Source organism: Panulirus ornatus, chromosome 63 (genome assembly GCF_036320965.1).
Source record: "Panulirus ornatus isolate Po-2019 chromosome 63, ASM3632096v1, whole genome shotgun sequence".
In the NCBI taxonomy this organism is placed as follows: Eukaryota; Metazoa; Arthropoda; class Malacostraca; order Decapoda; family Palinuridae; genus Panulirus; species Panulirus ornatus.
Window position 1 is genome coordinate 7,627,044 of NC_092286.1, and position 12,500 is coordinate 7,639,543.

The following is a 12,500-nucleotide window of genomic DNA, read 5'->3' on the forward strand; positions in this document are numbered from 1 at the left end:
TTAAAGAAAAAAACACAAACACTCACTCACTGTTACTATCGCAAACTGGCTTTTACTGGTGATGGGGGAGGTATGGGGCAAGACAAGGTGAAGTGAAGGTGAGGCAGTGTGGTAGCTGTGAGGACGATGGAAACACGGGGTCCCAGGCGAGGATGAACCATATGGGAGGAAGAACCAGGGAGAACCAACCACGGAGACCTGTCAAAGGAGAACCGTCAAGGGAGAACCAAATAGGGAGAACCAATCAGGAAGAACCGTCAAGGGAGAACCAATCAGGAAGAACCGTCAAGGAAGAACCGTCAAGGGAGAACCAATCAAGGAGCAGCAACCAGGGAGAACCAACCGGGGGGGGGGGGACCAATCAGGGAGGCCCGTCGAGGGAGAACCATTAAGGGAGAATCGATCCGGTAAAAACCCATTACGGGGAAAACCCTCCAGGGAGAGAAACTATCAAGGGGAAAACCATAGAAAACGGGGGGGGACACCCACTCCCACATAACCCACGGCAGAACAAAGAAAGAAAACGTCTTTAACCCCCCTCCTCCAAGACCCCTCCTCCAAGACCCTCGAAGGAGGTACTCCCTCCAAGACATCAAGGACCATCTTAATTCCAACCCACTAAAAATCTCACCTCGGAATCCTTAGAGGAAAGTCCCCCCCCCTAAAACGAATGCCCCTCCACCCATTTTCTTTTTAAAGGGTTTCTTCCAGGCGGGGTCTTAAAGACTCCCCTACCCCCCCCTTACCCCTCTTCCCTACTTCAGGAGGGAGGAGCCCCACAGGAAACCGTGAGAGGACTCTCTCTCTCTCTCTCTCTCTCTCTCTCTCTCTCTCTCTCTCTCTCTCTCTCTCTCTCTCTATTTCCCCTCCCCCACCCAGCCCAGCCCAGCCCCCCCCCAAAAGGGCACGCCCACCGGAGCCTCGCCGCGCCCCAAACGTAAAGTCAGCTTTAAATATTGGTCGATAGACCCACTTTCCTCTATCTTGTTAGCGAATGAGTGCTCGCCAGTTGTTAGGGTGCGGTGAAGAGCGTGTGTAGTGGGTGTGTGGGTGAGTGTGTAGTGTGTGTGTGTGTATGTGTGTGTGTGTGTGTGTGTGTGTGTGTGTGTGTGTGTGTGTGTGGGCGAGTGTGTGTGTGTGGGTGAGTGTGTAGTGTGTATGTGTGTGTGTGTGTGTGTAGTGTGTTTGTGTGTGTGCCCAAGAAAACTGGAGACATTCAAGAGACATTTGGATCACATATGCATCTCTATTTCCAGCGGCGAGAAATTACAGAAATGAGCCTTACGTACATTTCTAGCCAGAATCTCTCTCTCTCTCTCTCTCTCTCTCTCTCTCTCTCTCTCTCTCTCTCTCTCTCTCTCTCTGCATGATGATGATGCCCAGCGAGCTGTGAGCGCCATAAGGGGGCCTATGGACATCAAGTCGTAAACACTCTTATCTTTATCTCAAACTGATAGTGTAGAGGAAAGTTAGAAGTGGTGGTGGGACGGGGAGGGGAGAAGGAAAGGTTTGACATGGGAGAGAGAGAGAGAGAGAGAGAGAGAGAGAGAGAGAGAGAGAGAGAGAGAGAGAGAGAGAGAGAGAGAGAGAGAGATGTCTGCAGTGTGTACAGGTGTACGTGTTTTGGCGCGTGCTGCTGATGATGTCTGGGAAACGTGTTTTGGATGACATTTAGTATAAGCCTTGAGTATATGTGTGTGTGTGTGTGTGTGTGTGTGTGTGTGTGTGTGTGTCGTAATGTTGTATCTGTGTTTTTTATGGAGGGATATTTACCAAGGTAAGTATATATATATATATATATATATATATATATATATATATATATATATATATATATATATATATATCTTACATGGTTTCGCAGTGTGTTCCGTGGTAGCAAAATTTATCTTAAATATCTAAAACACTTACAAAATGTTTTGCAAGTAATTAACAGCACTTAGATACGAGGTGATGTGTGTGTGTGTGTATGTAGGTTGAAATACATAAAGTGCCTTGGAAATTAAGATATTACATACACTGTCGAAACGATTCATTTGCTAAATCTTGCAAGTTCGTAAAACAATTTTTTTTTCAATTCACTTACATTTAAAAGAAAGACCTTTTGTAAAATACAGTTGTGGAAAGTCTGGCAAACAAGCGATGTAAGAGAGAAGATCTTGTTTACCGTTATCATGTCTTGTTTACAGGTGCCATATCTTGTTCACAGGTGTCAATGTCTTGTTTGCCATTGTCATGTCTTGTTTGCCGTTGTCATGTCTTGTTTGCCGTTGTCATGTCTTGTTTACCGTTGTCATGTCTTGTTTACAGGTGTCATGTCTTGTTTACAGGTGCCATGTCTTGTTTACAGGTGTCATGTCTTGTTTACAGGTGTCAATGTCTTGTTTACCATTGTCATGTCTTGTTTGCCGTTGTCATGTCTTGTTTGCCGTTGTCATGTCTTGTTTACAGGTGTCATGTCTTGTCTGCCACTATCATATCTTGTTTACCGTTGTCATGTCATGTTTACCACTGTTATGTCCACTTTCACGCCAGTGATCAGTCGTCACTTGACCTCTGTCGACCTTATATGTTGCCTGTGGCGTGCCCACCCCTATTCTGGGGTCGAACTCTGGGGTAGGATGGGATGGGGAAGGGGAGGGAATGGTGTTGGGAGGTAAGGGGTGGGGGGCTGTAAGCAACCCCCTACAATCATGGCCTGGCGTTAAACAAAAGGTAAACCAGCTCACAAAAACACAACACCACCATCATCATCATCATCAACATGGTGTATCACCAGTGTGTGTGTGTGTGTGTGTGTGTGTGTGTATGTGTGTGTGTGTGGTGGGGGTCGGTCGGTCAGACACACAGACACACACACACACACTCCCGTCTGTTGACCTAGCACGTTCGTGCCCCTCGCCCCCCCTTCCCCTCCGCGCGTGTGGATCAACGCCAACAATTCGTCGGGAGCAAAGGCTTTGTTATATATATATTAGCCGTCGTCTTGGGACATTATCATGCCCAATAGGGCTTCGGGGAGAATGGACTATCAACCCTACAAAGGGGAGGAGGAGGAGGAGGTAAGATAGCGTGTTACCACTATATGAGGTACTCTAGTGACGTATTGAGTGCAATAGCCAGGGTATGTTCATAAGGTTGACCACTGGGTAACTTCCTACTTACGGGCCGTCTTTAGAGGCTTGGCAATGCCACTGGGCCCAAAAAAATACTATACGCCCGGTAGTACACTTAATCGTGTGAATGACCCATGTCATATATGACGTAGTAATCAATAATAATGTCATATATGACGTAGTAATCAATAATAATGTCATATATGACGTAGTAATCAATAATAATGTCATATATGACGTAGTAATCAATAATCATGTCATACATGACGTAGTAATCAATAATAATGTCATATATGACGTAGTAATCAATAATAATGTCATATATGACGTAGTAATCAATAATCATGTCATATATGACGTAGTGATCAATAATCATGTCATATATGACGTAGTAATCAATAATCATGTCATACATGACGTAGTAATCAATAATCATGTTTACGTAAATGATTCCATCCCGCGCTCGCTGTCCCGATTGTAAATTTGTAAACGAATCATCACCTATGTACTTGCCTGACGTGTGTATATGCGAATACGTTACCCACTAATGTGTGTGTGTTAAGTGCACTTTTGTGTGTGTGTGTTGATGAATTGACGACTTTTACCTTTATGTGTATTGTAAATACATATATCTCTACTAAAAAAATATAGTCAAGACAGCGATATTGGACATTGAAACGTTTCTAAATATAATGCTCTACAGTGATAGAGAGAGAGAGAGAGAGAGAGAGAGAGAGAGAGAGAGAGAGAGAGAGAGAGAGAGACATCACGTATTAACAACAACAGTAGGGTCCTAATCCTCAAACCATCATCCTGGTAGAATCATTGGCCCTTATGACTGTGTATCACACGGGTCATAATCCTCCACACAGCAATCCCGCTCTAAGGGGAGGTAGGTAGGTATGTATGGGTTGGGGGTGTGTAGTATGGGGGACCCAGAATGGACGCCATTTACGACACTTGTTAGGAATACAGAGACTCGTCCCCTGACTCATGGACTCATCCAGGGGGGCACCGACCCCTTCCCTCGACTCACCGAGATGGGAACTCACTCCCCTTGACCCATCCATGAGTCACTACCCATAGGGCAAGCCCCAAGACCCAGATCAGCAACGCCCTTCGAAGGGGCGACTCACTCCGATGGCACAACCTCCTCCCAAAACCCCTGTGGCGGAACCTAGCGTCTCTCCTCAGAGAGTCACCAGGCGTGACCTCCACCTGACCTCCAGTCACCTGGTGTCGGGTCACGGCGCGTGACCTCCACCTGACCTCCTACTCTCCAGGGGAATGAGCTCGGTGGGGGCCCTAATCCCTCCCTCCTCGTAGCGATATTCTCGCGACACACCCACCTCCTCCTGCAGGAGCGCCAGGTCAACAAAGCAAACCATGTAACTTTCCCCACACGGTACTGCCTCACCGCAGGCACCTTCACCAGCACAGACGTACTCCTACCATCCACGCCCCACATCTGCCCCCGTGACCCGCCTACAGATAACAGTAGGTGTTATCAATGTCAGGTCACGCTTATGTACGAGTAGAACAAGTCGTTATCATACCCTATATAGTTCAGCCAATTGACCCACATCCCTAATTTCGTAGGTAAACTAGAACTCCAACTGTACTGCAGTAGACTACTCCAGGTAGACTGAAATAGATTACTCCAGATATACTGCTGTCGACTAATCCACGCATAATACAGCAAACTAAGCCAGGTATACTGCAGTAGACTAATCCAGGTATACTACTGTACAGTATTACAGGTATACTGCAGTAGACCACTCCAGGTATACTCCAGGTCGGAGGTCCTCTTTAATTGCCTTTCCAGGCAAGTTCCAGGTTCGCTACCTGTGTTGGGTCCTGGAATGTGGCTCTGGTGACAAGAGGCGAAGGCGTGGGAGGAGAAAAGGAAAGAAGAGAGAAACGAGATATAGAGGAAGATATACGAAGAGAAATATTATGAAAACAGTAGGAAAAAGGCAGAGAAAGAGAAGGTTAAGGAAAGAATTAAGAGCGACTTGATGGGAAATTTACATAGAAAAAAAAGAAAATACAAGTTAAACAAGGAAGAAACAACAAAGATAAGATAAAGAGAGCAGAAAAAAGCTATAAGATTAATACGTAAAAAAGAGACATCGAAACAGAGACAAGAAGAAAGAATATAGGAATACTATGTAAAATGACAGAGGAAGGGAGAGAGAGGGACAAAAAAAAAAAAAGAAGAAAGAAGTGTTTAATGAAAACGGAAATGGGAAGAAAATGCAGAGTGGAATCTTCCTTGCAACTTGGGCACGTCACAGAAGTTGATTGGATTGTCTGGACGGCTAATCTAACTCCATTGGAGACCTTCCCACACACACACACACACACACACACACACACACACACACACACACACACAGTCCTCCGTAATGCAGTGGCCAGGGTTGCTGACCATGAGCCAGTCGCTGCCTGCCCACGGTCCGAACCCAGATGGGGTTCGAATCCTTGGCGCGGCAATCGGCTCATACCTAAGCTTAGTGTTTATCCTGCGGCGCTAGCCGATAGATCGGTACCTGGTTTAGGCTGGTGTGTGTGTGTGTGTGTGTGTGTGTGTGTGTGTGTGTGTGTGTGTGTGTGTGTACCAACGAATACTTGTGGCGCCAAGAGTCATACAAAAAGCCCCTTGGAACCCTTAGCGGTGTACACAGACGCCCTTGGAACCCTTATTGATGTACACAGATGCGACTGACCTCGGGTTTCAGGCAAGGTCAGCACGTCGTGCCACCCGCAGGTCAGGCAGCGGGAGTACGACTTCAACACGACCATGTGTGGCGGGAGGATGTATCTGGCTGATGTCATGAGACACTCACGCAGGACGTCTGCGTAAGGGCGTCGAGCAAGGGGCGTCCTTGAACCAAAGCCCCTCCTCATGGCCACGCCATAATAAATCATCTACGACGTTGTAAAAAAAGAGACACGTAAAATGTGTTTACATACTGAAGCGCACGTTCAGAGACACGTAAAATGTGTTTACATACTGAAGCGCACGTTCAGAGACACGTAAAATGTGTGCACATTCAAAGACACGTAAAATTGTCTACATACTGAAGCGCACATTCAAAGACACGTAAAATGTGTTTACATACTGAAGCGCACGTTCTAGTTATTATTAGTGTAATCAAATGGATCGTGGTAATTAAGTAATTACTAAATACTGGCCAAACAAGAGAATTCCTAATTGTCTCTGTGTTTCTTCTTTTCTCTCGCTTTCCACAGATGGTTTTATGCACGACGTATCGGGGCAACAATTTGCCCTCATGTAGTGCGACATGTCACGTGATCTGTAGTGCGACATGTCACGTGATCGCTGCCTAAATTTAATCCCCCCCCCACCCTCTGCCCTCAACGAGGCGGCCCTTAACCACAACGATACGACCCTTGACCGTAATGGTGTTAGGAGCCCTTGGGTAACGATGGCCTGACCTTTTGACCTCAAAGGGTCGAATGGTTGCGTTCAAGGGTCGTACTGTCGTGTTCAAGGGTCGTACCGTCGTGTTCAATGGTCGTACTGTCGTGCTCAAGGGTCGTACCGTCGTGCTCAAGGGTCATACCGTCGTGCTCCAGGGTCGTATCGTCGTGCTCAAGGGTCGTACCGTCGTGCTCAAGGGTCGCATCATCGTGTTCAAAGGGTCGTATATCGTCGTGCTCAAGGGTCGTATTGTCGTGTTCAAGGGTCAGTCAGTCGTGTTTAAGGACAGCGTCGTCAAAGGGATAACACATTCAACAGATTAACCCTCTTGCGTACTGTATAATAAATCTACAACTTCACACAAAACCTCTTGCCTACTGTATAATAAATCTACAAATTTATACAAAACCGATTTCTACAAATAAAGTTCAACACCTCCAGTTCTTATCATTCATCATTCTATTTCAACTAATTCCTGTTCAAAAGTTCATCGACCATCTCTCTCTCTCTCTCTCTCTCTCTCTCTCTCTCTCTCTCTCTCTCTCTCTCTCTATGGAACCAATCCCTTATTCAGTGTATCAAACCAATCCTTTCTATATGAGCACCAGGGGATTCAATCCCCTATCTTAGTAGTGGATCTAGAGGATCAACACAGTCAGGTGGGTGTCTCTGGTATTATCCTCTGGTACATATATAATGCCATACGTGGGAGACAATTATGTGCTCACAGTGTGTCGTGCAGGCCAGAGTCTGGATTCCAGCATGTTCTGTACCCTCTCATGCAAGTCTATCTACTTACTATCTATCTCTAGAGAGAGACTGATAGATGCAAATAGATAAAGAGATCGATTGAAGAGAGAGAGAGAGAGAGCAGATATTTCTCACTTAGCGTAAGTTCAGCCTATAGAGACACACACACACACACATCATCACAGTTTTTTTATTTATGTTCCTGCCCGGTGGACGTGGCCAGCTTCCTGGGCTGTGCACATATGTGCGTGTGTGTGTGTGTGTGTGTGTGTGTGTGTGTGTGACATTCCAAGAACGAGAAAGAAAATACGTGGAAGCAGAACCCACAAACTCTCTCACACGCTGACACCGTCCGTAACACCAGGTTACAGTCTTCGTCATACCCACATCCTCCTATTCGTCAACAGAACGAAGGCGTTCAAGCAACAACACGAACAGATGAGTATCAATACTCACCCTTAGACACACGAACCACAATACAATAGACATATATTAATCAACTCCCTTATGAACCTCATAGACTCCTTCAATAATCCATAAACTTCAATAGGAATTAGCTAAGGACCCTTTAACTACACGTTCTAATTACTCCCCCCCCCCCTCCCAAGTCGTAATGACCCACCAGCCATACAGAGTGTCAATCAAAATCATCAGTCATTTGATAATAACGTTTCCACTTCATAGAGAAATTCACCTATGTGGCTGGGAGACCGGCAGTGGCTCGGTTATGGTGCAGATATTGCAGAGCGGCCTCGTATGTTATACGGTGAGTAATGCTAGGCCACGGAAATATATATATATATATATATATATATATATATATATATATATATATATATATATATATATATATATATGGAGCTTATGTTGAGCGCCAGCCATTGGTGGGGGAAGGGGAGTGGGGGGTTTGGGGGATGAGGGGGGGTAGGGCAGGGTGTGAGAGGAAGGGGTGGGGGGATGGGGGGGTAGGGAGTGAGAGGAGGAGGAGGAGGAAAGGGAGTGAGGGAGAGGGAGGGAGGGATTTGCAGCGTCTTAATGGTGCATTTTAAAATTCTTTGATTAATAGCAGACAAGGTCTTAATTGGCGATTTACATGGGGAGGAGGGGTATGGATGGCTTGGCGGAAATGTGTGGTAAACACATTTTTTTTTTTTTTTTATATATCCGGATGATCCTGGTTCATCCAGTATATCCGGATGAATGTATAAAATGGAAATGGTAAAGAAATTCATAGGCGTTGGACGGGAAACAAACGAACATGAATGTTAAAAATGGGAAAAAAAAAAAAACAACTAAAGGTGGTAGACTCATGAGATGGAGGCAGATGGTGAAACACGAAGAGCAAACAGTTGGCGGAGTTTTGGATCAACATCAAGAGACTTACTAGTTCACACAAAACTTTATGTCACCAAATTTCACGGTAGAAATTCACGCCAGTAAAACTGAAAACTACTCTTCAGCGACCGTTCCAAATTTAAGCCTACAAACCATCATACGTAGACAGAGGCATGGGAATTATTGTACAAAATACGGGTTGCACACACACACACACACACACACACACACACGTCATAAAAATCACATACTAAAAATAAATCTATCAATAATAATATGACGGGAAGAAACAGACACCACAGATATCTTTACCATTTTATGATAATATATATATATATATATATATATATATATATATATATATATATATATATATATATATAACCATAAAATATGTTTGAAAAATCGCTCCCCAGGCGCTATCTGGCACACAGGTTTTAAATTTCGCCAGTACAAAATTTTCCTGTAATTTGTCGGCAGTGAACAATCGCATTCACCTGACACTGATTCTGTCATCATAAAAAATCTAAAAAAATGTAATTTTTTTTTTCTTTGTATAAAATGACACTGGACGATAATTTTTCCCTTTGCAGGAGGAGGACAGGGTAGGATCATAGTCGCATAATTTTGTAACGGATAAATGGAAAACAAAAACATATTTCACTCCGTGTTGACAATTGATTACGCTACCCTCCTCTCTCTCTCTCTCTCTCTCTCTCTCTCTCTCTCTCTCTCTCTCTCTCTCTCTCTCTCTCTCTCTCTCCTAACGCATGATGACAGTGGACAATAATTTTCCCCCGAAAACTCTGAAATCATATATCTATATTTATTTTACTATACTTTGTCGCAGTCTCCCGCGTCAGCGAGGTAGCGCAAGGAAACAGATGAAAGAATGGCCCAACCCACCCACATACACATGTATATACATACACGTCCATACGCACACGCATATATATATCAGGTTATGTCACTGAACGATAAGAATTCTTCGTGCCTCTCGTTCAACCATCATTCTCCACAACCTTTTCTGTAAAACGATAAAAATGGCAAACCGATTTATTCATATTTCTAGCGAAAAGGAAACAAATTTTACGAGGCAAAGATTTTCCTTAATGCCGGATGACAGCGAGTGATCGTATCTCGATGCATTGTCACGCGGGGAAAATACTGTCTTTCGATTCAACCCTCGACATCAAACGCATCAAACATCAAGAGCAGAGTGAATACAATCTTCTGTAGTCCCTCCTAAAACTTACAACCCACTACAGAAAATGGAACTGGACATTCCCATTTTCTATGGCGCGCAACGGTATGTGTTCACACCTCTGACCTTGACCCTTGACCTTCTGCTCGACTGCAGACCTCGCCATGTTTCTGTGGTAGAATCGAATATACCTGGAATCCCATAGAGAACCTAACACTACCAACAGAATATATCAAAAGGGAAATTAAAGTACATTATATTCAAATACACACTGTTGACATCCTCCACAACACAAAAGGGGCTAAACCTATTAAATAACTTTAAATTCACTCCTATCTCGCTCCATGGCTTGACTAACGCCGTTTAAAGAGCAACAGTGAAAAAAAAAAGATCCAGTGCTATAGGATGACGAGGACGTACGTTTACATTGTGACATAAACGCTACGAAGAGGAAAATTAAGATAAAAAATAAAAAGCCCACAGAATGATGTGGGATATCACCATAAAACACTTTAAAGACATTCAAAGAAAAAACATAAATTTCACTTTAATGATTCTTTTTAATCAATACGTATACTTACTACATTTTGATAAGCTAAAAATATGACATCACTGCTTCAACTTAGACAAAATAAGTAAAAAAAAAAATATATATATTTAAGGGAATATTATTTAGCTACGAATATCAAGTATTTATCTTCTGCCGTACAAAGTCTACGAGAAAATAACTAACTCCATTTATTATCCTAAATAACCGTATATAAACATTAAATCTATCTGCTGTTTGGGATGGCCAAAATGCCGCCACTACGCCTGTGTATTTATTGATATCCAATGCCATTTCCGAGGCACTTAATTACGCAGATAGATTCCGATTAGAATATAGAACATCAATATAAATATCGACTGCTATAGAAGTTAGGGTAAGGTTTTCGTCATTTCCCGTCCAGTACTTAAAAGAATTACCTTTTTATTCCAATCACACTCACATTTTTCCCTTGATTTACTACTTTATCCAATTTAGTATCGTTCATTAAACATTGCTTTACATTATGTTCAACAATTACTGTATTCTCTAAACGTTACACTAAATACTGCAAGACAATATCACGCAGGATTTACAGCCAAAAGCAATGCAGAGATGAACTGCATATATATATATATATATATATATATATATATATATATATATATATATAGAAAATGAAACAATAAGTTACCAAGTGCACTTTCGTGTAATAATCAAATCATCAGGGGAGACAAGAAAGAAATATAAGTCAGTTGATATACAACGAAGAGACGTAGCTAGGACGCCATTTGGTAAATAAGTGTCTCCCCTGATGATGTGATTATTACACGAAAGTGCACTTGGGAACTTATCGTGTTTCATTTTCCCCGTGGACTCATACGAATATACTTGATCACGCGCAAAACTATGATCCTTTCCAACATATATATATATATATATATATATATATATATATATATATATATATATATATCTTACAATATTTTTCTTTAAAAGAAAAATGAAGTTTCTGATCCATTTCTACGAATCCTCTTAAAGGAACGGATTTAGTAGGATCTGCTTCCCGCGAACGGCGGCAGGACCTTACCCGGTGATTTTTGAGGAGGAGTGTCTGGACGCTCCAGGGTTGGGGGAGGAGGGTTGGAAAAACGACTTCCGAAAACACTACCTAGGTTCGCATCCGGTGGGGAGGTCGTGTGCGTGAGTGGTCGTCCATCCTGTGGCTAGGTCGTGCGACGTCGTCGTCGTCGCGAACCGAAGGGCGTAGAGAGTCATTCAGCAGACGACACACCGGCGCGTCCGTCCGCTCACCAACGGCCATCACAGACAACTGACGCCTCCGTGTTAACTGCTTGGACGTCGTTAACTCGGCTTCCCATCTTTGGTTTTCGGGTTTAAAATAACTTTGGGGGGCCCGTTAATGGTCATTTAACGAAAATCCATTCGCGATAAAACATTATAAGTACAAAACTAGGCTTCGAAGTCGCTGTATTTATATATAGAGCGACTTAATATAGGAGTCTGGGTCGAAACAACTGCCATCTTATAACTTGGAACTGTAAACGACCACTCGAGTGTACGCGATGTTGAAAGGCAAAATTTTGTTCCGCGATATATATATTTTTTTTTTCATTTTCGTTCGTATTTAAAAACAAAAATGAATGTTTAGATATTTCACATGCTATGTATGTGTTTTAACTAAATATTTTTTTTGTGTGTGTTATCCTCTTTCACCGCATGGATTAGGTATAATATCTACGGTTTTGGAGCCTATATCATAAATACTAAATGCCAAACGTGTCATTTTATTCCACGGAAAATATTTCGCGGGCAAATTCAATATGATTCATGCTACATGTTAACTATTAAATCTAACAGGTTGAAATAGTTTTACTTTCTATGGACGTTCTCCGTATATGACCATAGCAATTAATCATCCATCGTTAGTTTAGGGGAAATCTTCTGAACATTATATAGGACTATATTACACCGTTCTTCCTTTGATCAATTAAGCTATTTGAGAACGCGGTCTGCAGGCCTACGTGTGTCTTACAAGTTGAATGGTCATTTAGCTTTTTTTTTTTTTAAAGGCCTATCAACGGCCAGAGTCATTGGGGG

The 12,500-nt window shown here is 43.0% G+C and overlaps 1 protein-coding gene across 7 annotated transcripts in view; it reads right to left on the reverse strand.

Moving 5' to 3' along the window:
- Positions 1–12,500, reverse strand: part of Syt7 (Synaptotagmin 7) — a 586,302-nt gene that overhangs the window by 178,016 nt on the left and 395,786 nt on the right. The window contains exon 1 of one of the 7 annotated variants that reach the window (XM_071656730.1): positions 11,551–11,707. The exons of the other annotated variants lie outside the window; for them this stretch is intronic. Coding sequence (XP_071512831.1) covers positions 11,551–11,657 — 107 coding nt within the window. The 5' untranslated portion in view covers positions 11,658–11,707. Of the gene's footprint in view, positions 1–11,550; positions 11,708–12,500 lie in introns of those variants that run through there. 7 annotated transcript variants of the gene reach the window in all.